This window comes from Sapajus apella, unplaced genomic scaffold, assembly GCF_009761245.1.
Source record: "Sapajus apella isolate SASKATOON/1434 unplaced genomic scaffold, GSC_monkey_1.0 scaffold29, whole genome shotgun sequence".
In the NCBI taxonomy this organism is placed as follows: Eukaryota; Metazoa; Chordata; class Mammalia; order Primates; family Cebidae; genus Sapajus; species Sapajus apella.
In genome coordinates this window covers 8,120,446-8,147,878 of record NW_022436969.1, presented here as the reverse complement: position 1 = coordinate 8,147,878, position 27,433 = coordinate 8,120,446, and the positions used below count along the sequence as shown (strand labels likewise).

General features: G+C 44.8%; 2 protein-coding genes across 7 annotated transcripts in view; one reads left to right on the top strand and one right to left on the bottom strand.

Moving 5' to 3' along the window:
* RMC1 (regulator of MON1-CCZ1) overlaps nucleotides 1-17,385 on the top strand; it is a 29,502-nt gene extending 12,117 nt beyond the window's left edge. For 4 of the 5 annotated variants that reach the window (XM_032293194.1, XM_032293196.1, XM_032293195.1 and 1 more), the window contains 15 exons: nucleotides 1,879-2,019; nucleotides 2,330-2,433; nucleotides 4,553-4,642; nucleotides 4,736-4,841; nucleotides 6,164-6,275; nucleotides 10,503-10,547; nucleotides 10,800-10,853; nucleotides 12,330-12,458; nucleotides 13,478-13,584; nucleotides 15,086-15,205; nucleotides 15,517-15,594; nucleotides 15,929-16,033; nucleotides 16,133-16,201; nucleotides 16,285-16,510; nucleotides 17,220-17,385. In XM_032293194.1, coding sequence (XP_032149085.1) covers nucleotides 1,879-2,019; nucleotides 2,330-2,433; nucleotides 4,553-4,642; nucleotides 4,736-4,841; nucleotides 6,164-6,275; nucleotides 10,503-10,547; nucleotides 10,800-10,853; nucleotides 12,330-12,458; nucleotides 13,478-13,584; nucleotides 15,086-15,205; nucleotides 15,517-15,594; nucleotides 15,929-16,033; nucleotides 16,133-16,201; nucleotides 16,285-16,510; nucleotides 17,220-17,299 — 1,566 coding nt within the window. In that variant the 3' untranslated portion in view covers nucleotides 17,300-17,385. Of the gene's footprint in view, nucleotides 1-1,678; nucleotides 1,698-1,878; nucleotides 2,020-2,329; nucleotides 2,434-4,552; nucleotides 4,643-4,735; nucleotides 4,842-6,163; nucleotides 6,276-10,502; nucleotides 10,548-10,799; nucleotides 10,854-12,329; nucleotides 12,459-13,477; nucleotides 13,585-15,085; nucleotides 15,206-15,516; nucleotides 15,595-15,928; nucleotides 16,034-16,132; nucleotides 16,202-16,284; nucleotides 16,511-17,219 lie in introns of those variants that run through there. The other variant, XM_032293198.1, reaches the window with a different exon arrangement.
* Nucleotides 17,102-27,433, bottom strand: part of NPC1 (NPC intracellular cholesterol transporter 1) — a 57,401-nt gene continuing 47,069 nt past the window's right edge. For both annotated transcript variants that reach the window (XM_032293193.1, XM_032293192.1), the window contains exons 19-25: nucleotides 27,172-27,287; nucleotides 26,392-26,521; nucleotides 24,570-24,770; nucleotides 20,961-21,192; nucleotides 19,938-20,051; nucleotides 18,897-19,059; nucleotides 17,102-17,891 (exon numbers count right to left, since the gene is read on the bottom strand). In XM_032293193.1, coding sequence (XP_032149084.1) covers nucleotides 17,809-17,891; nucleotides 18,897-19,059; nucleotides 19,938-20,051; nucleotides 20,961-21,192; nucleotides 24,570-24,770; nucleotides 26,392-26,521; nucleotides 27,172-27,287 — 1,039 coding nt within the window. In that variant the 3' untranslated portion in view covers nucleotides 17,102-17,808. The remainder of the gene's footprint in view (nucleotides 17,892-18,896; nucleotides 19,060-19,937; nucleotides 20,052-20,960; nucleotides 21,193-24,569; nucleotides 24,771-26,391; nucleotides 26,522-27,171; nucleotides 27,288-27,433) is intronic.

The following is a 27,433-nucleotide window of genomic DNA, read 5'->3' as shown; positions in this document are numbered from 1 at the left end:
ATTGACACCTTAGCGATATGATTTGCATGTATTTTCTCTGGATCTGGAGGTTGCCTGTCCACTCTGTGGATTGTGTCCTTTGATGCACCTGCCTGTTTCTTTTCATCTGTTACAGCTTCCTGACCTATCGAGTGTGCTGTTGAGATCTCTAAGTTGAACTAATTTAGAGGATGTTAAGAGTTCTTTCAGGTTTTAATTTTGTTAACCTAATGAAAGCAATGTAATTTAGAATGTATGGATAGAGAAAATACACCTGTGTGTTAATGCCATGGTGCTTTGCTGTAAGTTCATCATCAAAATCTTAGCAATGACTGGACTGGCATGGTGGCTCATGCCTTTAATCCCAGCACTTTGGGAGGCCGAGGTGAGCAGATCATCTGAGGTCAGGAGTTTGAGACCAGCCTGGCCAACATAGCGAAACCCTATCTCTAGTAAAAACACAAAAATTAGCCATGTGTGTGGTGGGCACCTGTAATCCCAGCTGCTCGGGAGGCTGAGGCAGGAGAATCTCTTGAACCTTTGAGGTGGAGGTTGCAGTGAGCTGAGATTGTGTCATTGCACTCCAGCCTAGGTGACAAGAGCAAAACTCTTGTCTCAAAAAAAAAAAAAAAATCTTTGTAATGACCAACAGGAGAACTTTAAACTTTAGACAGATTCCATACACATAGAAACAGAATTTTGTGCATGTGATTGCATGGAAAGGGTGGCTTGCATTATGGAGGAGTTTCTTATGGTAATCATTTAAAAATCTTTCTGTTCTCTGCAGTGGGAAAGCGTACCTTAAAGTTACCTAGATGGTCTTCAGATCTTCAAGAAAAAAGTTAAAAAGAAAGAAGACTCTAGCACATCCTAATTATAGTTATTAAGAAGCTGACAGCTCCTGCCTCTGACCTGCACAGCAGTTCTTCAGTGCAGTGTACCATGAGCATCAGTGTCTTGGGGGCTCTATACAGTATTCCGTAATATCAGAATATTTATAGTATATTTAAAATGTGCTTTGATTATAAAGCTCTGCATTTGTATGCAGTCTTATGGACACATACTGCTAGAAAAAGGGAGCTCCTCCCAGGCCCAGTGTAGACTGGAGATTAGATGGAGGCCAAGCAGAAGGCAGATCTGCTGTGGGCTAGAAGGTGGCTGACTTAATACCCAGGGTCCTGGAGGTGTCGATGTCTTTTGGTCATTTCCTGGATGAAGGAGAATTTTGTTGTGCCTTGCCCTCAGGTATATGGTGCCCAAGCATATGGAGGCACGGACATGGATTTTGAAAGGAAACAGCCTGCACAGGCTATAATTACTTTGTTAAGGGGCAGATTCGCTAACCCACACTTGGAGGCTTGTTTCTCATCTGGCTAATATAATAGGGCCAGTGATGCCCACCTCTCAGTTGTGGCAAAGAGTAAATGAGTTAGGCTCTGTAAAGCACCAGGCATAGGGCTGGTTAAGTAGTAGGTATAATAAGTACACATAAGAATGTTCATTTCCTTTAGTGGTTTTCTTCTGCTTTTTATTCTCAGAGCGTACCGTAAGAATCTTCTGACAGTGTGCTGTTTGTTTATTTATTTATTTTTTGAGACTGAGCCTCATGCTGTCACCCAGGCTGGAGTGTGATGCTGTGATCTCGGCGCATTGCAACCTCCACCTCCCGGGTTCAAACAATTCTTGTGCCTCAGCCTCCTGAGTAGCTGGGATTACAGGTGTGTACCACCACACCCGGCTAACTTTTGTATTTTTAGTAGAGATGAGGTTTCACCATTTTGTCCAAGCTGGTCTAGAACTCCTTACCTCAGGTGATCCGCCCACCTCGGCCTCCCAAAGTGCTGGGAGTAGTTTGCTGTTTTTTTAAATGAAGATCCTGTTTCTTAACCATTGCTTCAGGTATTACCAGAGAAACGGAGCCTGAAACTCTTGAAGAGTCACAATCTCAATGTGAATTGGTACATGTACTGCCCCGAGAGTGCTGTAATCTTGCTGTCTACGACAGTCCTGGAGAATGTCCTGCAGCCTTTTCACTTTAGGGTAAGAGGAAGCCTCTCCTGAAAACACCACCTCTCCCCTCTTGTTCCCCGTTCCTATAGTATTCTAATGTGTCAAGCAGTTTAGGGACAGTTTCCTCCAACTGTAATGTCATGACTCTGACCACTAGAGGGTAGTCTGTGCACCCTTCAGCTCCTGGAGCCATTCTATGCTATGCAGGCAGAGGCTGTGAGAGGCCTCAGGGGATGGTGCAAAGGATGAAGTCTGTGTTTATCTTTGTTGGTTTTACATAAGGAATGTTTAAACAAGGGGTTTAATAAGTTTTTCCTAAAACTTTTTTCCCCCTAAACAGGCTGGCACTATGTCGAAGCTGCCCAAATTTGAGATTGAATTACCAGCTGCACCCAAGTCAACGAAACCCAGCCTTTCTGAAAGAGACATTGCAATGGCCACCATGTACGTCCGTGTCAGAGAGAATTCCGTCCTGTGATTGCTTTCAGTAATATAAATAATAGAAGAAGTAATGTTAGAAGCCTCACGGTGATTCCCTGACCCGTAGAACACATAAGGAGGACTCCCTTTATCCTGGGTATTCAGTATCTAGATTCTGTGAACATAGCCTGCAGTCTTCTTGGCATTCTTTTTGATTTGATCAGTTTGTGATGCTAAGGAATTCCTTTACTTTTCTAGCCTGATAAGAACACCAACCAATTTATTTCTTAGTATCTTTTAGAATTTATTTTTTTCTTTTGAGACGGAGTTTTCACTCTGTCACGCAGGCTGGGGTGCAGTGGCGCAGTCTCGGCTCACTGCAGCCTCTGCCTCCTAGACTCAAGTGATTCTCCTGCTTCAGCCTTCCAAGTAGCTGGGACTATAGGCGTGTACCACTTTGTCTGGCTAATCTTTGTGTTTTTGGTAGAGACAAGGTTTCGCCATGTTGGGCAGGCTGGTCTCGAACTTCTGACCTCAGGTGATCCACCTGCCTTGGCCTCCCAGATTATAGGCATGAGCCACTGTGCCTGGCCAGGTTTTTTTAAAGCTAAGTTAAATCATAATTGTTCTAAATAAGAAAATAAGATATTTATGTAACAAACATGGAACTGCATTATTTATATATGGAGGTATATTTTTATTTGCAAAAGTGGATATCTCAGTTTTTAAACTTTGTAATGAAAATTTTAAGCACCCAACAGATACTAATAAAAAGAACTCCCATATGCCTGCATCTCTGATTTGACAATAGTCAAAATTTTGCTTCTAATTTACTTGTGATTCTTCTGTGTCCTAAAACAGTGGTTTCCAAACTTTCAAACTTTTTAGTAGTTAGTATAATACTCTTTTCTTTATTTCTTCTTTTTTTGTTTAAAGTTACTCTTTTGTGGCATCCCTGTTTATTTTTTAAATTTTTTTTGGAAAGTCTTGCTGTCACCCAGGCTGGAGTACAGTGTCATGATCTCAGATCACTGCATCCTCTGCCTCCCAGGTTCAAGCAATTCTCCCGCCTCAGCCTCCCGAGTAGGTGGGACTACCGGCGCATGCCACCATATCTGCATAATTTTTGTATTTTCTGACGAGATGGGGTTTTGCCATGTTGCCAGGGTGGTCTTGAACTCCTAGGCTCAGGTGATCCTCTCACCTCGGCCTCCCAAAGTGCTGGGTTTATAGGCGTGAGTCACCGTGCCCAGCTAGCATTCCTGTTTAGATGGCAGATAAAGTGAGAGCAGTCCTGGCTGAAGTGGAGGTGGGGTCCTGTTCCCTCCCATCTTGGTCTCCTCTTCGTCCCTGGGCAGGCCAGCACAGAGTTTACCACTGGACTAGAATATGCATTTAGGAGCTATTCACAGCAACATTTATTAGATGGCACTTCATAAAAATAAGTAGCAAAGGCTGAGCATGGTGGCACACACCTGTAATAACCATTGACTGGGGAGGCCAAGGCAGGAGGATCGCCTTGAGGCCAGGAGTTCAAGACCAGCCTCGGCAACATAGTGAGACCCCATTTCTACAAAAAAAAATTTAAAAATTAGGCAGGCATGGTGGCGCGTGCATGTAGTCCTAGCTACTGGCGAGGCTGAGGTGAGGGAGGATCGCCTAAGCCTAGCAGTAGGAGGTTGTGGTGAGCTATGGTTGCACCACTGCGTTCCAGCCTGGGTGACAGAGGGAGACCCTGTCTCTAAAAAAATGAAAAAAAAAAAAAAATAGTGATTATATTTTCTTGTTATTAAGGAATATACATTCATTATACAAAGCTTTGAAAATAGGAGAAGGAAATAAACTTGGCATATCACTCAGGGATAACTATTAACGTGTCTTTCCAATCATTTTAGACTCTTATGCTTAGGTTTGGGGTTTTCTTTTAAAAGATTATGATCAAGCTATATGTAGTGTGTGTTCTCTTTTCTATTTAACTTTGTAATAGGCTTTGAGTAACTGCACTTTCTTTGTAAACATTTTTATTGGCAGCAAAATATTCTATTAAGTGAATATCTCATAATTCACTTAACTGTGATGCCCGTTAGAAGAAAGGAATTTTGAATGGCCAGATGTGATTTATGTCTCTTTGTTCTCTAATTAGATACGGGCAGCTGTATGTTCTCTTCTTGAGACATCATTCTCGGACCTCCAACAGCACAGGAGCGGAGGTGGTCCTCTATCATCTACCACGGTAGAGTTCATGCTTTGTTTCACCTCTCTCTGTGACTTTAAAATGTGAACTGCAGCTTGTTGATCTGCTTTTTTTCTGTCTTTCATCCTACAGAGAAGGTGCCTGTAAAAAGATGCACATATTGAAGTTAAATAGGACGGGAAAGTTTGCCCTGAACGTGGTAGACAACCTGGTAGTCGTGCATCATCAGGATACAGAGGTACAAGCTGTCTGTATTTCTACCAAAGTTAAGGTTGCTTAAAGGCCTTGTGAAAAATTGGCGGCTGGGCATGGTGGATCACGCCTATAATCCCAGCACTTTGGGAGGCCAAGGCGGGCAGATTTCTTGAGCCCAGGAGTTCGAGACCAGCCTGGGCAACATGGCAAAACCCCATCTATATAAAAAATACAAAAATTAGGCTGGGCGAGTTGGCTCACACCTGTAATCCCAGCACTTTTGGAGGCCGAGGTGGGTGGATCACGAGGCCAGGAGTTCAAGAACAGCCTGGCCAACACAGTGAGACCCTGTCTCTACTAAAAATACAAAAATTAGCCAGATGTGGTGACAGGCACCTGTAGTCCCAGCTACTTGGAAGGCTGAGACAAGAGAATTGCCTGAACCCAGGAGGCAGATGTTGCAGTGAGCTGAGACCACACCATTACACTCCAGCCTGGGTAATAGAGTGGGACTGCATCTCAAAAACAAAACAAAAATTTGCCGGGTATGGTAGTGCATGCCTATAGTCCCAGCTACTTGGTGGGCTAAGGCTGGAGGATTGCTTGAGCCCAGGAGGTCAGGCTTCAATGAGCCGAGCTCGTGCTACTGTACTCCAGCCTGTGTGATAAAGCAAGACCCTGTCTCCAAAGAAAAAAAAAAATTGGCAAAATGTTCTGAATAAGACTAGAAAGTGCATTTATATGCTAAAAGTTTTGGTCTTTCAGATGGAAATGGGTTTGGTTGTCTAAGTAGTTTAGAAAAAAGTGATTCTGTCAGTAGATTAAACATAATTGAAGACTATTTCAGAAAGTAATGCTTGAGGGGAATTGACTTTTGGAAGAAGATGGGAATCCGTTCTGTCCCATGAGTACATGAATTCTCTCTTCGATTGTGAGCATGGATGGCAGTGCTGGGGGATAACGGTTTTGAGGCCGTGTGGACCAGGACAACAAGAATGGGTCCTGTGGCTGGGATTCTGGTATAAAGAAGCCATTTCCCTCCTCGACCCTCCGAGGGTGGTGACACTCTCTGACATGTGAAGATGTCTCCAGTTGAAGTGACAGAGATCTGCTTAGGTCACTCTGCGTGAGCTTGTCAAAGGAGGCATGTCATAAATGCAGGAAATACTTGTGAGAGGAGAGAAAAATATTAAAAGAGAGTTGTGACATTAATGACAAATTCCTCCTCAAGTAAGAACTAGCCTGTAGGGAGGAAATGCAAACACAGGCTTTTAAACGGATCCAAACAGCAAGATGGGATGGAATGAAAGGGACTGGGCAAACCATGATTCATTTTAGCCTCAGTCTTGTCTTTCTCCTCCTTAGACATCAGTCATATTTGACATCAAGTTACGGGGCGAGTTTGACGGCTCTGTTACCTTCCACCACCCGGTGCTTCCCGCTCGATCAATCCAGCCCTATCAGATCCCCATTGCAGGTAAAACGGGTTCTGTAGAGGAGTCTGTGCTGCTGTTTGACCACGTGGCTGGGTTCACCATGATCTTTGGCAGTCAGGTTAAAAGTGGAATGAGGAGTCTAAACAGAGATGATGAGATCTGTTTGACTTTGCCAGGGGCCATTTGTTCCAGTTTTGTTGTTGTTTTTGAGATGGAGTCTCACTCTGTCACCCAGGCTGGTGTGCAGGTCTGATCTTGGCTCACTACAACCTCTGCCTCCCAAAAGGTTCAAGATTGTGAGGTATTCACTTGGTTCAACCGCTTGAATACTTGTGAGAAGAGATAAGGTTCAAGTGAGTCTCCTGCCTCAGCCTTCCAGGTAGCTGGGATTACAGCCGTGTGCCACCATGCCCAGCTAATTTTTTTGTATTTTTAGTAGATATAGGGTTTCACCATGTTGGCCAGGCTGGTCTTGAACTCCTGGCCTCAAGTGATCTGGCCTTGGCCTCCCAAAAGGCTGGGATTACAGTCATGAGCCACCACACCTAGTCCCAATTTTTGTATTTTTGGTAGAGATGGGGTTATGCCATGTTGGCCAGACTGGTCTTGAATTCCTGACCTCAGGTGATCCGCCTGCCTCGGTCTCCCAAAGTGCTAGGATTACAGATGTGAGCCACCATGCCCAGACTGTTCTAGTTTTTTTTTTTTTTTTTGGAGATGGAGTCTTGCTCTGTCACCAGGCTGGAGAGCAGTAGCATAATCTTGGGTCACTGCAACCTCTACCTCCTGGGTTCAAGCAATTCTTCGCCTCAGCCTCCCAAGTAGATGGTACCACAGGCACGTGCCACCACACCGGCTGTTTTTTGTATTTTTAATAGAGACAGGGTTTCACCATGTTGGCCAGGATGGTCTTGATCTCTTGACCTCATGATCCGCCCACCTTGGCCTTCCAAAGTGCTGGGATTACACGCATGAGCCACTGTGCCTGGCCTTTTTTTTTTTTTTTTAATGCAACTACGACTGATCCAATGATCCTATAAGCTAAAATTTTGTTGTGAAAAAAGCATTTTCTAAGATAGATGAATGTTCATTGGGAGGAAATAGAATAATTTATCTTCCCTGAGCTTTAGAATGGATAGTTGTGATTACCCATTGATGGTAAGTGATGTTTTAATATTGAATACACCTATAACATTTTCTATTTGCCTAAGCTCTGTAACCCTGAAATTAACTTTGGCTGTGTGCTTGTTACTTGAACCTGGGATCACTTTTCTCTTTCTCACATTGCGATAAAGAAATGACAGTGTGATAGTGATATGAATATTGCATTCTTTGGTTCTGACAGTCACAATAAGTGTTTAGGCTGACCCAAATCAGTCCTCCTCCTGCCTGGAGAGGTGGGGGTAGAAAGTCAGAAGAAGGGAGGTCAGGAATTCAGGAAAAGGGAAAGAAGTCATTTATTTGCTTTGTTATGCTTTTTCCCAGTGTAATCAATTTTAAGATAGAACTGAAACAATGTTCAACACACACTTTCTCTCTCTCTCCCCCTTTTTTTTTCCCCCTTAAACAGAACTTTATTTTCTCACAGTTCTGGAGGCTAGAAGTTCAAGATCAAGATGTCTGTGGGTTTGCTTTCTTCTGAGGCCTCTGTCCTTGCAGGTGGCCACCTTCTCACTGTGTCCTCACAGGGTCTTTCTTCTGTGCCTGTCCCTCCCAGGAGTGTCTCTCAGCTCGCTTTTGAAGGAGATTGGATTGCAGAGTTGCCTATTTGGAGGTTTCAGAGTGCAGGCCCTAGTCAGGTGGCTCACATTTGGAACCCTGGTACCAATGTGTTGTTCTTTGTCAGTTAGCACTGGGCGGGTTGACCCAGCCTGCAGTCAGGATTTCCTCGTACTTTTCACTCAGGAGATTCAGAATCGGGCTCCGGCTGAAGGTTTAGCAAGAGCACCATCATCAGCCTGCCTGCCCTGTCCTGCTGGATCAGCCAAAAGCTTAGTAACTAATTTTCTGGGACAGTTGGAGGAAGGAGCTGGTTCTTATAGATGTTTGATTAGGTCTTTTGGCCTTCTGTGTTCTTTTGAGCTGCTTCCTTTTCCTTTGTAAATAATGTTAGCATTGAAAGAATAGATTGTACCAAGGGATTGTCTTGTGTCTGCTGCCCACTTGCTGAAGGTAACTGCTAGTGAATTGGGGAAAAAAACGAAACATTTAGAACAAGCCTGTCCAGCCCATGCCTGTGGGCCACGTGTGGCCCAGGACAGCTTTGAATGCAGCCCAACACAAATTCTTAAACTTTCTTAGAACATCACATGAGATTTTTTTTTTTTTTTTTTTTTAACTCATCAGTTAGTGTTAGTGTATTCTGTATGTGGCCCAAGACCATTCTTTTTCTTCCAGATGTGGCCCAGGGAAGCCAAAAGATTGGACACCCTGGCTTAGAAACTTTAGCTCTGTTCCAGTGTTACAGGACCAGTTAGGAGGCATCAGGTTCTAACCACCCGGCCATAATGGAACAGATGTGAGGCCTGGTCACAGTACTAGCCTGAGCAGAGATCCGTAGGAGGAAGCCAGAAATCCACCAAGGATCTGGGAACCTAGGGAGTGTGGGCTGCAAAGGGTTTTCAGAGGTTAGTGACTTTCGTTTGGTTTCTTGCTGGGCTCTCAGCCCCGGCAGCTTGATGCATCTGTGTTGTCTTGCCCTTGTGCTGCCACTGGGTAGGCGTGCTCAGGAATTGAATGGGCTGTTTAGAAAGATACAACCAACACTTTTGGGAAGAGTCAGCCACCCATTTTCTGTTTTTGGCCTGTGAGACCAGTGGGTCTCAATCTGACTATGTATTAGGATCATCTGGGGGGTTTAAAAACAAAAGCTCTCACCTGACAGGGAGCAGGTCAGTCAGAGGTGAGGGCCGCGCATTCGGTGCAGACCTTGACCCTTAGGTCCAAAGTGCGAGTGTTATTCACCAAAGGTTGTCTGCCTGAGCTCTTTCCTACTTTTGGGGGGTCTGTTCACAATGACCCTTTCTCTGACCAGCTGATTGAAATCTGCCTTCTGATTGTACCTGGGAAATTGGAACAGAACTAGGAGTCATGGTGGGCTTGTAGGGCTGCCTACATGGCACATGAGCAGTATAACTGGTTGCTAAGGGTCCCTGTCATGTAAGGTTTTGGGGGTCTGCTTCCCAGATGAACTCACTGTGCCTGGACCTATTCTGTGTAATGGATAATCAAGCTAATTATTTAGACATAAGTGACTGGGTGTGGTGGCTCATGCCTGTAATCCCAGCACATTGGGAGGCTGAGGTGGGCAGATCACTTAAGCCCCGGAGGAGTTTGAGACCAGCCTGGGCAACACAGAGACCTTGTCTTTACAAAAACAAACAAAAGGTATCAGGGCATGGTCACATGCCTGTAGTCGTAGCTACTCCAAGGCTGACGCAGGAGGATTACCTGAGCCAAGGAGTTCGAGGTTATAGTGTGTTATGATCAATTACTGCACTCAAGCCTGGACAGCAGAGAAACACCCTATCGCTTTAAAAAGACAACAAAAAAGGCCAGGTACCATGGTTCACGCCTATAATCCCAGCACTTTGGGAGGCTGGGGTGGGTGGACCAGTTGAGGTCAGGAGTTCAAGACCAGCCTGCCAACATGGTGAAACCCCATCTCTACTGAAAACACAGAAAAAATTAGCCAGGTGTGGTGGCACATGCCTGTAATCTCAGCTACTTGGGAGGCTGAGGAAGGAGAGTATGATGAACCTGGGAGGCAGAGGTTGCAATGAGCCAAGATTGTGCCAGTGCACTCCAGCCTGGGTGATAGAACGAGTCTCCATCTCAAAAAAAAAAAAAAAAAAAAAAAAAAAAAACATAATTAAGGTACGGTAAGCTACAAGCCACATTTATTTGAAACATTCTCTATCGATGATCTGGGTATTTGATTTTGAATCCTCCAAGTAAATCTCTCAGTTCCTTAATGTGCATATATAAGTGATCGTGAGTCATCTTTGATTATTAAAACCCAAACCACAGTGATTGAAGCCTTGATGTGTTTGCTTTTTCTTGGTGAGATTTTCATGGATTGTTATCAACTCCTTCCGCCTTCCTCCACATGTGCTATCAGTGAGATGGAGTAGTTCATTTCTTCCGTAACTACAATTGAAGAAACATTTCCTAATGACATTAGAAAGTATTGACTTTTGCGTCTTAAGTACTGGCACTTGCAGCATTTTCTGACTGCATTGTTGCACTTGTGTTGACTCAATTTGTAGGTCCTGCTGCCGTGACCAGCCAGTCTCCTGTTCCATGTAAACTCTGTATCCTTTACTAAGACGTTGGCACCATGCACAAAAGGGAAAGTGGTTATCCTTACAGAGAGGCTCTGAAGCCCTTCCCTGGGCAGCTGTGAATAATGCTCTGAGAGCCACCTCACAGGCGGCCTCCCTGACTGTCCAGGGGCCCGGTGTCTAGGGTGGACTCAGCACATGGGCAGGGGCATGTGCTAATGGAAACTGGGTTTGTCTTTTGTTTTCATCTATACCTGGTTTAGAATTTCCTATAACATGTGGATTCTTCATCCTGGATTGTCTTTCAACCTGACATCATCATCAGTGCAAGCCAAGGTAGGTCAGGGGGGACAGTTGTCGTGTTAGAACATGGTGCTTGTTGACTTTGGATCCCACTTGTAGCCAGGGACATTTTCAAGGCGAATCTGAAAAATGACCTCTCCTTTCAACCTTGGGAATGGGTTTTTTAAAATCAAGAACATATATTACTTTTTATAATTAAAGCAACCACTAAGAATGCCATTCCCCTGCTTAAGCCCATTCTGGAAAGCCAGACTCCATCCTGGGGGAGAGGGAAGCCAGACTCCATCGCAGCGGGGGAGGGAAGCCAGACTCCATCCCAGTTGGGGAGGGAAGCCAGACTCCATCCCAGGGTGTCTGTCTCTCTTTGTGTCTCACGTCAACCTTCCCTCTGGTGCTCGTGCCCTTTTCTGTTCTGCGTGAGCCCAGGAGATGTGCTACTCTTTCTGGCCTTGCTGGCAAAGCCTCCTCAGCCTGTTTTCTCTTCCTGGGTAATCCCTTCATTAGAGAACTGTTATTTTTTTGAGACAGGATCTCACTCTGTCACCCAGGCTGGAATGCAGTGGTGTGATCTCAGCTTATTGCACCCTTGAGCTCCTGGGCTCAGGCAATTCTCCCACCTCAGCCTCCTGAGTAGCTGGGCCTACAGGCACCACCACGCCCAGCTAATTTATTGTCATTCTTTTTGTAGAGACAGGGTCTTGCCATGTTGCCCTAACCTGTGTCTCTAATATCTCACCTAATTGGTATTAGAGAATTTCCTATGTTACTCTTTAATCATCTGTGTATTTTCCTGCCTTTCCTCTGGGATTCTTGAGAATTTTTGAGCTGAAAATTAGCCCTGATGCTGTGGGCATCCTCTGTATGTAGTGAATTCATTTCTCCCCTGTGCATCTCGCTGGTGGTTTCCTGTACAGCTGCTCTGTACCTGCCTTGGGAGAACTGAAAAAGGGATGACTCAGATGATTTTTATGTGGCACTTCAGTCTCCTGCAGAACCGCAGTCAAGAAAGGCCACAGCAGAAGATGGCAGTGTGGGTGATCAGTACGTTTATGGGTCGATGAATGGATGAGTTATGATGTTCCAGTGACAGCCTCTAGAGTTACCTTTTGAACTCATGTGCCATTGTCGGAGAAACCAAAGTACAGGACTGAAGTTGATGCCGCGTGTGGACATCTTTTTCTATTTTAAATGTTAAAAGAGGGACTAGGTCTAGGAAAGTCCCTGTTTGGCAGGAAGGACTAGGGAGCTACACCATTGATGTGCCCCTGAATGCCGAGGCCACTTGAAGAGTCAGCCAGGTGTGTGGTAGTTTGGCCATCGGTCTTTCTGTTTTAGACATGCTCCTGAGTGGCTTGGCTCTGCTCTGGTTAGGAAGAAAAAGCTACATTAACTGTACTTTGCAGCTTTTCATCACCCCCCTACCCCCTGCCTGCCCCACAGATGTTTAGGGGAACCGCTTATGTTATGGTTTGCATCATACTGTTATGTTTGCTGCCTCTTAAAATCCAGGTTACCTGTGGAACCTCCAAGTGAAACTTGAGCCCATAGTAAATCTCTTGCCAGACAAAGGAAGATTGATGGACTTTCTTCTCCAGAGAAAGGAATGCAAGATGGTCATCCTGTCTGTCTGTTCACAGAGTAAGTTGAATCTTTCCCCCTTGGTCTGGTTCCAGTGAGGTCTGTGCTGCCAACACTTTTTATTGGGTTGTAGGCTACATCGTTATGCCTTGTCTGTAACTCAGAGCCTAATTCTTTATGTGAGGGGTGGTTATGGGACCCCCTGGGAAAGGCTGTTAAATGGAAAGATGACTTGTAGAGATACTGGTAGAAAATAACAATAAATAGGATGGTTCTGAATCAAAGCAGACCTAAAGGTGGACACACAGGAGGGGAGTGGGCTACCACCCCTGGCTTTCACACACACCTTTTTCAGAATCCAAGCCACTGACTGCATATGTGTCTTCTTTAAGAATCCCCTACAGAGGCCAGGCATGGTGATTCCTGCTTATAATCCCAGCACTCTGGGAGGCTGGGACATGAGGATTGCCTGAGCCTAGGAGTTTGAGACCAGCCTGGACGACATGGCGAGACACTGTCTCTACAAAAAAAAAAATTAGCTGAGTTTGGTGGTGCATACCTGTGGCCCCAGCTGCAGAGGGAGGACTGCTTGAGTCCAGGAGGATGAAGCTGCAGTGAGCTGTTTATGCCAGTGTACCCCCAGCCTGGGCGATAGAGCAAGGCCCTGTCTCAAAAAAAAATCCCCTTCCAATATGTGCTGTTGGTGTTTTGTTGTTTTTGTTTTTGTTTTGGTAGAGATGGGGTCTTCCCTTGTTGCCCAGGCTGGTCTCAAACTCCCAGCATTAAGTGATCCTTCTGCCTCAGCTTCCCCACAGTGCTGGGAGGGATTAGGGGCATGAGCCACTGAGCCTGGCCTGCTATAGCTTTTTTTTTTTTTTTTTTTTTTAACTGTAACCAGAAAGGGGTTATGAATGACATCTAGGTGTCAGGATTTTAAAGTATTACATTTCTTGGAGTGTCCTTTAAAGGCACTTTTGCATTGGTAACCTTTTGAGATTAGTTTTTATCACAGCAACGTGTGGAGATTCTGAAGCTGACCTGAAGTCGGTTTGATCTGTGTGAACATTGTGCCTTTCCAGTGTTAAGTGAGTCAGACAGAGCATCGCTGCCCGTGATAGCCACTGTTTTTGATAAACTCAACCATGAGTATAAGAAGTATTTGGACGCAGAGCAGAGTTATGCAATGGTGAGTACATGGAGTATAACGAAGGGTTCTCCTCCTCCATCCCCTCCCAGTATTTTCTGAGTAATTATGACGCAAAATTATTTCCTATGATTAGAATAATGTTACTGAGATTTGCTGCCTGCCATAGGGCAAGTTGGCAGTAGTGGGGGAGTAGTCAATTCAGGGCCCTGCATCCCATGAGCTGGAGGCTGCATCTCACTTCATGCCTTCACCGTTTTCATTTTACCCATCTGTGTTTGATCTTGCCTGTAGATCGTTGGTCTACCTGTTTTATGGATGAGAAAAATCAGTCTCCGCTTTGCAATATTTTGTGTATTTTTCTGTTAAGCCAGAGCTAGGACCTAGTAAATTAAATTAGAAATATAATTTCTATTTGTCACACCTTTCTTTCCTTTTAGGATCTAAGTAAGAGTGATCCTAGCAGTCAGCCAGCATCCTGTTGAGATAGCGATGATTCAGTTTTAGCACTTGGCAGGGATATTTGTAGTGAAAGTAATAACCATGGCTTATTGCTACCAAGTTCCGCTGTATTACTTGTACATCATATCTTCTGAAGCGAGAAGGAAGAAAAGTTTAGGACAAGGAGAATGAATGATTTCACTTCAAGAATCTGATTAGTCCCAGGCAGAAAATGGTTTTAAACAACAAAAGCCCCAGAACTCCACTCCCCTTTAGCTGTTCACAGAAGGGTAAGAGGTCTGGGACAGGCTACTGAAGAGAGCCAGTTGCCTGGATAGTGTCCATTCCCACCCTGACAGACATAAGGGATGGCTGAGTCCTTCTGGACCCTACTGCTGTGAGTGTCCTGGGCTGAGGGAATCAGTAGGTTTGATCCCAAGTGGCAGTTTCTGTGCTGTCCCACACTGTGTCTGCTGGGCTTCAGAAACTGTCACGACTTAGCAGTGTGGGCCAGTAACCAGCCACATGAGCAGCACCTGGAGTTTCTTGGAAATGTAGGTTCCCAGGCCGCACGCCACAGCTATTGCACAATCTGCATGGATCTGAACTGTTTGAAAACGTGAGGTAAGGTCGTTAAGGTCTCGCTGAGCTTTCCTATTCAGAAGGACTTGGGGTGCTCTGGCTTCCCACTTAAAAATCCCTGGAGACTCCATGCAGGAGCTACTCACTTATTGCAGGATCAGGACTTCATAAAGCAGGGATGCAGCAGCCATTTCATTTTTGCCAGATAACAAATGCCTATAGTCCAGGATTAAGACACTTAGGAAGTTAAAAAATTGCAAGAGGTTAAAGTAAGATATATCTTAAGAGAAAACTCTTTTCAGTTTCATCTACCATGAAGATTGGAGTATTTTCAAGATGACCAATTCTGACTTCCTAGATTCTCCCCAGCCAGCACAGGAAAACCGGTTTTATCTAAGTCGAGAAAGAAGTCTTCTGCTCATATCCTAGGTCCACAAGAATTCAGTCCTTTTGGTTGAACTGTAAACAGCACCCTTCCTCTAAGATGCTGAAGATCACAGTTTGTGGTTTCTTCTTTCAGGCGGTGGAAGCAGGGCAGAGCCGAAGCAGCCCACTCCTCAAGAGGCCGGTGCGGACCCAGGCGGTGCTGGACCAGTCTGACGTGTACACCCATGTGCTGTCAGCCTTCGTGGAAAAGAAGGTGGGCTGCAGCTTTCCACCTGTTCTGGACTGAGAATGCTCAAAACAAGGAAGTTGGGGAATGAGGAGACTTCATGTGATTAGAATCACTGGTTTCCTTGGGTGAGGACCTAGAGCTGGTAGCTTGGCTTCTAATACTCAGGCCTAAAGCATAATCGTTGATGGGGGTGGTTCTGGGGCGATTTGTGCAACACCAGTGAAAGATGAGCACGGGGCCATTTTAATGTGGAAACAAGGCGGGGGTTGGATAGAGTTACATGCAGCCCCTTTTGCACCTCTTGGTATTTATAAAACCACATTTTTTCTCCCTAGGAGATGCCTCACAAATTTGTGATAGCTGTGCTGATGGAATACATTCGTTCTCTTAACCAGTTTCAGATTGCAGTACAGGTACCTTCAAATCAGCTGGTCCCAAGTTAAAGCAGCAGGAATTTAGAAGAAAAAAAAAAAAAAAGCATTGTCACTCTCTTAACTTAGAAGATTATTCTTATATGCTAAGACAGGTCAGCCTCCCTGACTTGGAATGTTGAGTGACTCTCCTGACATTAGTTGGAATGGGAAGTATAATGTCCAGTCGGGGTCTTTATCTGCTTGATGAAACCACTTCTGGTAGTAACAGACTTTTACTGCGTGGGTTAGAATAGCCACAGTCCTCGGGGAGCCCCCAGTCTGTTGCAGCTGAATGATTTGGAAGTGTTCTTTCACTTTGTACTTTTTTCCTCAGCATTACCTACATGAACTTGTTATCAAAACACTTGTCCAGCACAACCTCTTTTATATGCTGCATCAGTTCCTGCAGTACCACGTCCTCAGTGACTCCAAACCTTTGGTATGCATTGCCAGATTTTTACTTCCGTTGTAGTTAAAAAAAACGGAAAATTTTAACCTTTAACCCTCCAACTGAAGCGGGTCTGAAAATGTCTTTCAGGCTTGTCTGCTGTTATCCCTAGAGAGTTTCTATCCCCCTGCTCATCAGCTCTCCCTGGACATGCTGAAGGTAACTGATATGTCAGGTTTAGACTATGGAAAGTTGCTCTGTTTCTGTTTGCACTGACCTGGACTTCTTTCCCTTATTCCTAGCGACTTTCAACAGCAAATGATGAAATAGTAGAAGTTCTTCTTTCTAAACACCAAGTGTTAGCTGCCTTAAGGTTTATCCGGGGCATCGGTGGCCATGACAACATTTCTGCACGAAAATTTTTAGATGCTGCAAAGCAGACTGAAGACAACATGCTCTTCTATACAATATTCCGCTTTTTTGAACAGCGAAACCAGCGTTTGCGAGGGAGTCCCAATTTCACACCAGGTGAGAATACAGTAGCAATGGAAAGACTTCGGGTAAGCAACTGTAGCCTCAAAGAGTAGCAGAGGGCACTGGGGTGGGTGAGGACTCCTGGTTAGCTTTTTTTATAAAGAGTACAATTTCATACTAGCCCTCAGCCATTATTTGTAGTAGTGTGAGTTCAGTGTGCTGACGGAATCTGAATTATGCTCTGGAACTCACTGAGGAGGCATGTTTTGAGTCAAGACACATTTAGGACCCAGATCAGGCACAACCCATCTCTTATAGCAGATCTTGGAATATCTCTTGAAGCCAGGAATAAGATGGCAAATGGTGGCTAAGGATTTTAAAGGGCCTGGGGCTTATTAAGCCTTCAGTTTTATGAAGGACACATTGGCTGATCATTCTTATCTCCAAATAGTTATAAACTCTAAGACATCATCTTCTTCGGGATAGAGAAGGATCAGGGCTCTCTAATGAGACTATTTTAGGTCTCACCAACTTTTCCTAGCTTAAGGTAAGATGGCATTTAGTTACCGTAAGGACAGGTTAGAATCTCTTCCTTCAGCTTTTCTATCTCCCTCTCAAAGCAGATAGAAAGGGCAACCCAAAATCTTAGGAAACCAATGTATTTTATTAAAGAAAAATAAGTTAAAACCCAGTAGACACACCTACTTTATTTTTCCCTTGTTCGTGCCACATCTAACTGGCGATTAAATCTCTTCCTTTCTAGGGGAACACTGTGAAGAACATGTTGCTTTTTTCAAACAGATTTTTGGAGACCAAGCTCTAATGAGGCCTACAACATTCTGAACTCACTTGCTGGTTTTTTTTTTTAATATATAAAAATGTGTACAAAGTTAATTTATTGCATTAATAAAGCTCTTTAAACTATAAAATGTTATAATAAAGTGTATCTACAACCTCAAATTTCACTAAAAATGTGGTATAGAACTTGTGGGATGGCTTGCTCCTAAAAGGAGAGACAGTGCATTGATTGGCCTTTACAAAGTGTCTGTCAGTGAGCAGATCACATTCACAGTCATCTAGTGTCACCTCCTGCTTGCTAAAGAATGAGGTTTCTTTCCTGAAGAAGCGGGGAGAAGTTTAGTGTCCTGTGGTTGCCTCCAGATTTAGTAATACTGCTTCCCAAGTCAACTGTGCATTCCTGAGTTCACAGGCGCTATGTTCAAAGCTGCTGCCAAATAGCCTGGTGGTTGGCGCCATCCGGTGTTCAACTTGGCCTTACCGATGCAGCGCCCGTCCAGTGGTAAACCGACCGACCCTTAGACACAGTTCAGTCAGCGTGCCCTGTGAGAGGGCTAGAAGTTTAGAAGCCGTTCGCGCTCTGTTCCTTTGTATCGCTCTTCAGTGGCATGACTTTTGGCTTTATTTACTGATGGCCCTATGAGAGGAAAAAAATTGCTTTTATATCTGCAGGAGAAAGGGAGCTAGTTGGCTGGGCACTCATGTCTGTAATCCTAACACTTTGGGAGACTGAGGCAGGAGAATTGCTTGAGACCAGCCTGGTCAATAGGGTGAGACTGACCTCTCTCTCTCTCTTTTAGAGATGGGCTCTTTGCTTTCTTGCTCAGCGTGGAGTGCAGTGGTGTAAACACGACTCACTGCATCCTGAGCCCATTCTTCTGGGCTCAAGCAAGCTTCCTGCATCAGCCTACCAAGTAGGTGGGACTGCAGAGGCACACCATTCACCTGGCTAATTTTATTCTGTAGAGATGGAGGCCTTGCTATGTTGCCTAGGCTGGTCTCAAACGATTCTCCTGCCTCAGCCTCCCGAAGTGCAGTCTTTTTTGGAGCTAGTATATTAGATTGTAATAGAACTAGTTTCTATCCCCTGGAGATGATAAAAAGCCCCTCATCTTCTTAATCTACTGCAATGCTTCCATTTAGTTACAGAGCTATAAATCAAGCAAATCAGTACTGTTCTTTCAACCATGGGTCATTTTTGTGCAAGGTGAAGTGGCCATGGAAATAAAAGGATCAAGGATAGTCTCAGATGAATAGCAGAGGCAGCACTTTGCTAAGAACAGGACATCAATGAGGGACAGCACTGCTGGTGTGAGAGCCGAGTGCGATGGACTTCTTCATCTCAGCAGGGAGGAGCTGCCCCCTGCTGACACTCAGATCCATTCAAGCGCTGACTGCAGGCCTCTGTGAAGCAGACACATCAGGCCTCCAGGAAAAACATCAGCAACTTACTAATGAAGTAGTCTGCACCATCATGAAGCCCCTGGATGGGCTTTTTCTTAGAAGAAATTTTTTTACCCTGTATCATTTATCAAATGACCATTAATATGAGTTCAAATACTTGAAAAGAATGCCTCAGGATAGAATTCCCTTTCAGTAACGTGCTACTCTTGTGCCCCTCTTTTAAGACAAGAACTCTTACCTATGTAACTGAGTAAGACAGGGAGAAATATTAATCCATGTGTGGCTCCCAGTAAGACCATAGCCAAGTACATCCTGAAGTAGAATATCTGGAAAATTTGAGATTTGGCAAAAGCCAACACCACAATCCCTCCAAATTTTGTAAGTGTGATTCCACTGAATACCTAAAAGAAGAGATACCGTGTTAGAAACCACTTTTACCAACCTGTAATGGAACACTTCCTTAAAAGGATTTCTCCTGGGTCCAAGTGATTCTCCTGCCCAGCCTCCCACGTAGCTGGGATTATAGGTGCGTGCCACCACACCCGGCTAATTTTTGTGTTTTTAGTAGAGTGGGGTTTCACCATGTTGGCTCAGCTGGTCTCGAACTCCTGACCTCAAGTGATCTGCCTGCCTTGGCCTCCCAAAGTGCTAGGATTACAGGCATGAGCCACTGTGCCCAGCCCTTATGAGGATTTCTTAATATTCAAGGTTCAAAGCAATGGGAATGAACCCAGGTAGCATCATCTACTACCTAATACTGTTTTATTTGCTGCCTTGTATTCTGCATAGACACTGCATTGTGTCTCTAAATCGAATATCTTTATATTCTCAGGTGAAAAATATTTAAAAGTGTTCAAAACAAAGTTTTAGTTTTTACTCTTTACCAGGTATTTTCTACAGTGGTAAAGAGACAGGCTAAGCCAGGGTGTAGAGTTGAACCAAGATGGCTCTCTAGGCACCAGCCACACATCACACACTGGGTTCTGGGCCGGGGCTCCCCTGCTTGTATTTTGAACGGAAAAGACTACCAGCTGTCTCACGTTTAACTTTTGTTATTTTCCTGCTTCAGCAAGCTGCCACTTAAAAAGGAGCGGCACCAACAGGTACAGTTCCACAGAACATCCATTCTGTCCACGATGTGGCAGCTGATTCATGCACTGCCTGAAAGCTTGCAATCCTTAGGAGCTGCTTTCTAAGTACAGGATCCAGATTCTGCAGTCACTGAGCGGGACACTTGATGGTGCGACTCTGCCCACATGGGCTAGATCAGGGTACTCACAGAGCTGCCCATGTGGGCGAGTGCCTCTTCTGCGCGGTCCACACGGCTGCCCTTCGTGCTCACCGTGAACGCTCTGGTTATGTGGCTGCAAAACTCCACGGAGATGCCACAGCTCTGAAATAAAGCACCTCCTTTAGGATGGCTCTCTTCCTGTTGAAGACCCTAAGGAGCCACCCCGCTCCCAGGATAGGGGCTAATTACCTGGGTGCTAGAGGAGGCCAAGCATCCCCTTGGACTTATAATACAAGGCCTCCATCACACCAATCTATACTGTACCAGGAACTTTGGGGCCCTCTCTACACAAAGCCAAAGGCCTGGTTTTCTGTGGCACATTTGCTTTGATCAGGAGAAACTGCTGGAACCTCTTAAGGTCTCCTCACCCACACCAAGCCAGCAAACTGTCACGACATCTTTTCTTGGACCTCACTGCTCCCCTATCTGAAGCAGGTTCATATCTGAGAGAACAGATGCGCTGTTCTATTTTCCATGAATACCTTCTTGAACGCTCTCATCTTTAATGATTAAAAGCACCTGGCAACCTCACGTGAGGCAAAAGGCACTGGGTCAGAGACGCCCTGGGGTGGGGTGCAATTTTCTAAGTAAAAAGTGAACATCCTGCTGTCTTTAGACTATGTGCTTGTGCAATCTCTTCAGAATAACAAATTACAGGCAGAATATCCCAGAGCTAGGCCAGGAAATTACATTTCCATGGTTAGAGGCAGGTATTCCATGGTATTCCATCAGGTATACTAGTACAGCTGCAAAGAATGGGACAAGAGAAAAAAACTGAACTAAAGAGAAATTCCCTGTAATGTGCCGCTGCTCCCAGATGTCCCAGTCCATGCTCGCTCCGTCTATGCCCTGTCCGACCTCCATCCAGCACTCATCCTGCCTCTCCGTGTGTGCCAAGAGCAGCGCCAGACTGGTATCTTACTCCATTTTAGGGTTTACATGGAATCTAAGACAGCAATTCCCCTAAGGAAATAGGAGCTACGGACAAACTGAGAATGGACGAGGACTCACCATCACCAGGTTGACCAAGGACACAGCGTTCAGACTGATGCCCCAGAGCCACATAACTCCAAACATGTTGACCAAGACCATGGCGATGGTGGTGCACATGATGACAGCGGACCACAGCTCACAGCCCAGGAGGACCATGGTTACCAGAAATATGGCGCCCAGGGACACGCCGAGGTTGAAGACAGTGTCGTCAATGATGGTCAGGTACTGTTCGTAGAAGACATAAAACACACTGGAGAGGAGAGGGGAGGCCCCGTTAAAGCTCGCTCTCACTCCCAGAAACTGCGTGTTCATCCCGTCACCACTGCCAAGCAGTCAGACTCCTTTGGGTAACAACCCTTGCAGAAAATCTTACTGGCTGTCTGCAAGACTCATCTAAAGCAACTCACTTGACTTCTGATGGCCACTGACCACCCAGAGAAGCGCCCAGCAGTGATGCAAAATTTGTATTTTTGACAAAGTTTTTGTTATAAGCCCAATCTATGCTATTTTTTTTTTTATTGTACTTTAGGTTCTGGGGTACATGTGCAGATCATGCAGGAATGTTGCATAGGTACACACATGGCAATGTGGTTTGCTGCCTCCATCCCCCCATCACCTACATCTGGCATTTCTCCCCAGGTTATCCCTCCCCGACCTCCCCACCCCCCTGCTGTCCCTCCCTTGGCGCCCCCACCAATAGACGCCAGTGTGTGATGCTCCCCTCCCTGTGTCCATGTGTTCTCATTGTTCATCGCCCGCCTATGAGTGAGAACATGTGGTGTTTGATTTTCTGTTCTTGTGTCAGTTTGCTGAGAATTACGGTTTCCAGATTCATCCATGTCCCTACAAAGGACACAAACTTCATTTTTTATGGCTGCATAGTATTCCATGGTGTATATGTGCCACATTTTCTGTCCAGTCTATCGTCAATGGGCATTTGGGTTGGTTCCAGGTCTCTGCTATTGTAAACAGTGCCACTATGAACATACGTGTGCATGTGTCTTTAAAATAGAACGATTTATAATCCTTTGGATATATACCCAGTAATGTGATTGCTGGGTCAAATGGAATTTCTATGTCTAGGTCCTTAAGGAAGCGCCACACTGTTTTCCACAATGGTTGAACTAGTTTGCACTCCCACCAACAGTGTAAAAGTGTTCCTATTTCTCCACATCCTCGCCAGCATTTGTCTCCAGATTTTTTAATGATCGCCATTCTAACTGGCGTGAGATGGTATCTCAATGTAGTTTTGATTTGCGTTTCTCTAATCAGTGATGATGAGCATTTTTTCATATGTTTGTTGGCCTCATGTATGTCTTCTTTTGTAAAGTATCTGTTCATATCCTTCGCCCACCTTTGGATGGATTTGTTTGTTTTTTTTTTTCTTGTAAATCTGTTTTAGTTCTTTGTAGATTGTGGACATTAGCCCTTTGTCAGATGGGTAGATTGCAAAAATTTTTTCCCATTCTGTTGGTTGCCGGTTTACTCTAATGATTGTTTCTTTGGCTGTGCAGAAGCTGTGGAGTTTGATTAGGTCCCATTTGTCTATTTTGGCTTTTGTTGCCAATGCTTTTGGTGTTTTAGTCATGAAGTCCTTGCCTATGCCTACGCCCTGAATGGTTTTGCCTAGGTGGGGTTTTTATGGTGTTAGGTCTTAAGTCTTTAATCCATCTGGAGTTAATTTTAGTGTAAGGTATCAGGAAGGGGTCCAGTTTTTGCTTTCTGCACATGGCTAGCCAGTTTTCCCAACACCATTTATTAAACAGGGAATCCTTTTCCCATTGCTAGTTTTTGTCAGGTTTGTCAAAGATCAGATGGTTGCAGATGTGTGGTGTTGCCTCCAGGGCCTCTGTTCTGTTCCATTGGTCTATAGCTCTGTTCTGATATCAGTACCATGCTGTTTTGATTACTGTAGCTTTGTAGTATAGTTTGAAATCAGGTTGTGTGATGCCTCTGGCTTTGTTCTTTTTGTTTAGGATTGTCTTGGCTATGAGGGCTCTCTTTTGGTTCCATATGAAGTTTAAGGTGGTTTTTCCAGTTCTCTGAAGGAGGTCATTGGTAGCTTGATGGGGATAGCGTTGAATCTATAAATTATTTTCACAATACTGATTCTTCCTAACTATGAGCATGGAATGTTTCTCCAACTGTTTGTGTACTCCAGTATTTTCTTGAGCAGTGGTTTGTAGTTCTCCTTGAAGAGGTCCTTTACATCTTTTGTTAGTTGTATTCCTAGGTATTTTATTCTCTTTGTAGCAATTGTGAATGGGAGTTTGCTCATGATTTGGCTCTCCATTAGTCTGTTATTGGTGTATAGAAATGCCTGTGATTTCTGCACATTGATTTTGTATCCTGAGACTTTGCTGAAGTTGCTTATGAGTTTAAGGAGATTTTTGGGCTGAGATGATAGGGTATTCTAAATATACAATCATGTTGTCTGCAAATAGAGACAATTTGACTTCCTCTTTTCCTAGCTGAATATCCTTTCTTTTTTTTCTTGCCTAATTGCTCTGGCTAGAACTTCCAGTACTACATTGAATAGGAGTGGTGAAAGAGGGCATCCTTGTCTAGTGCTGGATTTCAAAGGGAATGCTTCCAGTTTTTGCCCATTCAGTATGATGTTGGCTGTATGTTTGTCTGTATGTTTGGCTGTATGTTTTATTGTTTTGAGATATACTCTTTCGATACCTAGTTTATTGAGAGTTTTTAGCATAGTTCAATTTTATTGAAGGCTTTCTCTGCATCTATTGAGATAATCATGGGGTTTTTGTCTTTGGTTCTGTTTATGTGGTGGATTACATTTACCTGGGTATGTTGAAACCAGCTTTGCATCCCTGGAATGAAGCCTACTTGGATTGTGATGGATAAGCTTTTCAATGTGCTGTTGCAATCAGATCTATGCTATTTTATAGATATTTATAGAGAACATTCCACAGCATTTTGAAAAAAATAAATGAATCCTGATCTATCCTGAGACACTACCTCAGGCTCAGAGGGTCTGTGCAAGGCCTGAAGTAAAAAATGCTTTCATGTATTTTTTGGCAGAGCTAAGCAGCTCTTCCCAGGAATTAGGTAGGACACCAGCTCTGAGAACTTCTTCCAAACAAATCCAGGCCTTCTTGCTTTAAGTAAGATCATGGGTAGGCAGGAAAAACAGATCACTTGCGTCTCCTACCTTTCTACAGTTTGCAAATTCAGTATTTCATACATAATGCTTTTCTTGCTGGGGGAAAAAAAACCCTAACAATATAAAAAGCCTACATACAGGCATCATCCCAAATAACTTGCAGCTGGGGATTGTGGTCCGTTGCTGGCCAAGACTATGGGCCTGGCCCGGCTCTGAGCCTCCCGCTCTCCAAGCACCCCCTGCCTTGAGCCATTTCCCAGTGTGCAGTAGTGCAGAGATCAGGTTCTTTGTCTCTAGCCCTCAGGCCTCAGTAGAGGCTTTAGATTCTGAACCCCCTTGCCCAGCACCCATTTCCTTTGATATATTCTCCTGTGCTCGGAATGGAGCAGGGGCCAGAACCCAACCTGAAAATCAGTATCTTGCCAAGGGAACCCTTCCCCAGAGGCCCCGGCCAGCGTAGGCCCTATCCTGGGCAAACCCCATCGAAAAAGTGTAGGCTTTACCTGTAGGGAAACACCCGGTAAGCACTGCCATTAATGCCCATGGTTTCAGTGATGTTACTGGCTATAAGTCGTGCTTTCTTCAGAGCGTCAATAAAGTCAGCAGAGGTCTGCAGCACTGTGTGGTAGGTCATGAAGTATGTGGCTCCGACCCCGGTGCCGTTGCTGAGGATGTTAACTGCAGAACTATAGGCAGCATGTCCCCTAAGGAAAGAATTATGGTTGTCAGAGAGTCCAGGCCTTGCAAAATTATCAGCAGAATCTGAGCACTCAAGGCTAAGCAAAACCACTTGATGCTTGGCTCAGAGGTCAGACCCAGCTGTACATTTCAGGGATGAAGAAGGGCCCCAGGATAAAGGAACACTAAAGGTTTAGCTTGTTCTCTCCCAGACTGACTTTTTGTGTTTTATTTTGAGACAGATAAAAAGCCCCTCATTTTATCTGTTGCCCAGGCTGGAATACAATGGCATGATCTTGATTTACTGCAACCTCCACCTCCCGGGTTCAAGCAATTCTCCCTGCCTCAGCCTCCCGAGTATTACAGATGCCTGCCACCACGCCTAACTAACTTTTTTGCCATGTTGGCCAGGCTGGTTGTCTTCAACTCCTGACCTCAGGTGATCCACATGCCTTGGCCTCCCAAAGTGCTGGGATTACAGGTGTGAGCCACTATGTCCAGCCAGAATGGCTTTTCTTGATTGTTCCAGGTTCTCTGGTACATAGCTGTTGTTTCTCTACCTGGTTTCATGTGTAATCAAATGTAGAGAGTTTACTCAGTCCTGTTATGTAACAGGAGGCAGGAAAGGCAAGGGCCCAGGGAATAATCTCAGCCCTGCCACTTACTGGTCATGTAACCCTTGGCAAAATGACCTCCTCTGAGTCCTGGTCTCCTCCTCTTCTATAAGTGGGTATCCCACTACCTACTCATAGGCTGTGTGATGATAAATGGAATAATGTCACGGAGTGCCTGGCATGACGCTGGCACCCTGGAGGCTCCCCAGAACAGTGGCTACGGCCTTTAGAAAAACTGAATCTACCTCAACTTACTTTATGTAAGTTGCATCTGGTCAGTGAGTAAATCAAGCTGCAAGATTCATTTCTACTTTACTTTTAGGGGTAGTCATCCCATGATACCTAGGTCTCAAAGCACATACATGATATAAATGATTCACTGATATGACTGTTCAGACGTGTGTTCTTATGAAAAACATTACCTAACATACATGGGGATACTCAATCTCTGCCTCCAAACGCTTCCAAATTAACCCCAGAGACTTCTGGTCATGGTCACTATTTTTGGGCCATATATCTGGCTTCCGTGGGTAACTGGCTGCCTGGCTGGATGGGGGAGTGAGATAACCCATAACCCCATATATGGATGGGCTACAAGGAGCATGATGGGGCTAAAAGAATCGAAACCTTAACGTGGGATAACATTACCAAAACAAAGATGCCGCCCCAGCTGCCATCAGCACCACTGAACAAACCGAGTTCCTTCAGGCCTGGATTACAAGCAGGCCATCCTGTCCCTCAGCCCTGCTTGGAATGTGCACAGAAATCTGCATTCATTCTCATGCCCAGGGGGCCAGGGCACAGAGAGAGCACGAGAAGTGAATGGCCATGTTAAAACAGAATCAGCTGAGCACTATGAGGCATTTTCTTAAAAAGGTGTTTTCAGTTTCCCTACTTCCACCAAAGAACCAGGACAGGGTGGGGCAGAGAAGACGACGTTCCCATGCAACTGTTTTAGCCTGGTCCTCTCCTAGTTTTCTATTGCAAATTAAAGTTGAAACGGATGCTTGTCTGCAATGACAGCAGCACTTACCCTTTGCCACACTTGGGGTTAGGATTATCCGAAAGGAACATGGGCAGGAATCTCAGGAAGTCTCTACCCTGAGGCCTCTGTTTTCCCTCTGCAGTCAGAGGCCTGCAGCGGATGCAGGCAGGGTCGACCACTAGCAGAGACACGCAGGGAGAAGCCGACTGTTAGAAGAATGGGTCTCCAGATTTTTGGTAAAACATTTAAAAATACTGACAGTGAGGGAAAATCTTTCCCCTTATCTAAAAGCTTCAGCCACATGTGACTTTCACAGTTTAATGAATCTGAAATACCATTTTCATCTTAGGCATAGTATGCAACATTTTCTGCCTTGAAGTAGATGTCCTCCTTCAAGGACAGCCTTGACTGGTAATATCAGAGCCTAGGGCTTCCATGTTTTTATTAATTCCAGGGGAACCTGAATGCTCCTACAAAACCATAGGGCAAAGTGATTAAAAAAAAAGCTCTCCTCTGAGAAGCTAAGGCCGGATACCAATCCTGAGAAGCAATCACTGGAGCCAGGACAGAATGAGAAACCTTATCTGGAAACCACACACCCAAGAAGTGGACCTTGTTCAGCCTGCAGCCTCAAGAGTGGCTGAGACAGGACCAACATGACAATTTCACAATGAATGACTGAGGAAAGGAATAATGACACAGGGAGGGAGACCCAGCTTTGATGTACAAATAGGTATAAACTGAGGCACAATGCAAATGATTTATAAATGACAATTTGAAAACTTTTCAGAAAAAAGGGGAAAGATTTGGTAAAGGAGATGAAGGTACCTGAAGCATTGCAGAACTGGTCAGTGATATTGTCCACTCGACAGCAAGATGACTGCGGCTTCACCCAGTCGAAATAATCGTCAATCCAGGACGAGGGGGCGAAGCCTATTCGGGTACTAGAGAGGAGAGACAGGGTTACTGACCTGCTCCACAGGGAGGAAGTCTTTAGTTTCAGTACTTTTTCTTAAAACCTGACTTCCTATTCTACATTTTATACTGCTAACGGTCAAAAGAAAAACTACATGAGCACTTAATGAAAAAA